Source organism: Seriola lalandi, unplaced genomic scaffold (assembly GCF_002814215.2).
Source record: "Seriola lalandi dorsalis isolate HSWRI2012SDOR001 ecotype SW California unplaced genomic scaffold, Sedor1 jcf7180001980478, whole genome shotgun sequence".
Taxonomy (NCBI): domain Eukaryota; kingdom Metazoa; phylum Chordata; class Actinopteri; order Carangiformes; family Carangidae; genus Seriola; species Seriola lalandi.
Window position 1 is genome coordinate 1 of NW_019451144.1, and position 759 is coordinate 759.

A 759-nucleotide genomic window follows, 5' to 3' on the forward strand; every position below is an offset into this window, starting at 1 on the left:
CACATTCTCATAGTCCATGTCATGCGTGCGGGTTTATGGTCTTAACAGTATGAATGCCTGGTACAGAGAGTGTTAGTCTTACCTGTTGTGCAGTCTTTATGGCAAAGAACTGATGCTGTCCTTCTGCTCCACACACGTATCCGAACGCCCTGTTATCCGTTACATCTCTGGCGATGAAGGAGATCTTATTCACCACATGCTCGTGTTCAATCACCTGAGTGACGAGGACAAAGGTTTTAATAAGATGTGATGAACTCCGGGTGGCTGATCTGACGGTAATGGAAGGAAACAGCAGAACTCACTCCTGATTTCTCATCAATGATCTTGATGCCCGACATGGAAATGTTGACCCAGATCCTCTGTTTGTGTTTGCCTTGGGACCGAGCAGCTACTGCCATTCCCTAGAGTGTAAGTAAACAAAACATGACAACTGATTTAAAGCATTAGCATCTGTAAAGTTTATGCAGTTTATGTCGCCCTCTACAGTCCGGACTCATCCACAGCAAACTAGATAAGGACATTTTTCTCCAGATCTGTGTGACTAGACTAAGAAACCAACCAAAAATATGGATATATTAATGAATCATTTTTTTGAAAAACATTACAGATACCACCTTAAACATGACCTTTCTCCTAAACATGTTTCCTGAATCCCAAACCTAGCAGGGTAAAGTCTCAGGTCTCATGCTGCACCTTGAGTTTCATCATGGAGTCCTGGCACATCTTGTCTCCCCGGGCCTCTGGGACATCATCGATGCC

The 759-nt window shown here is 43.9% G+C and overlaps 1 protein-coding gene across 1 annotated transcript; it reads right to left on the reverse strand.

The window, feature by feature from the left end:
- Positions 1 to 82: 82 nt before the first annotated feature.
- Positions 83 to 753, reverse strand: LOC111658795 (disabled homolog 2-like; the record flags this gene model as incomplete). The annotated part of the gene is made up of 3 exons (XM_023411459.2): positions 694 to 753; positions 303 to 401; positions 83 to 214 (listed from the first exon to the last, which is right to left on the reverse strand). Coding segments are annotated over exons 1-3 (261 nt in total), but the record flags the coding sequence as incomplete, so codon positions are not given.
- Between the last annotated feature and the right edge of the window lie 6 nt (positions 754 to 759).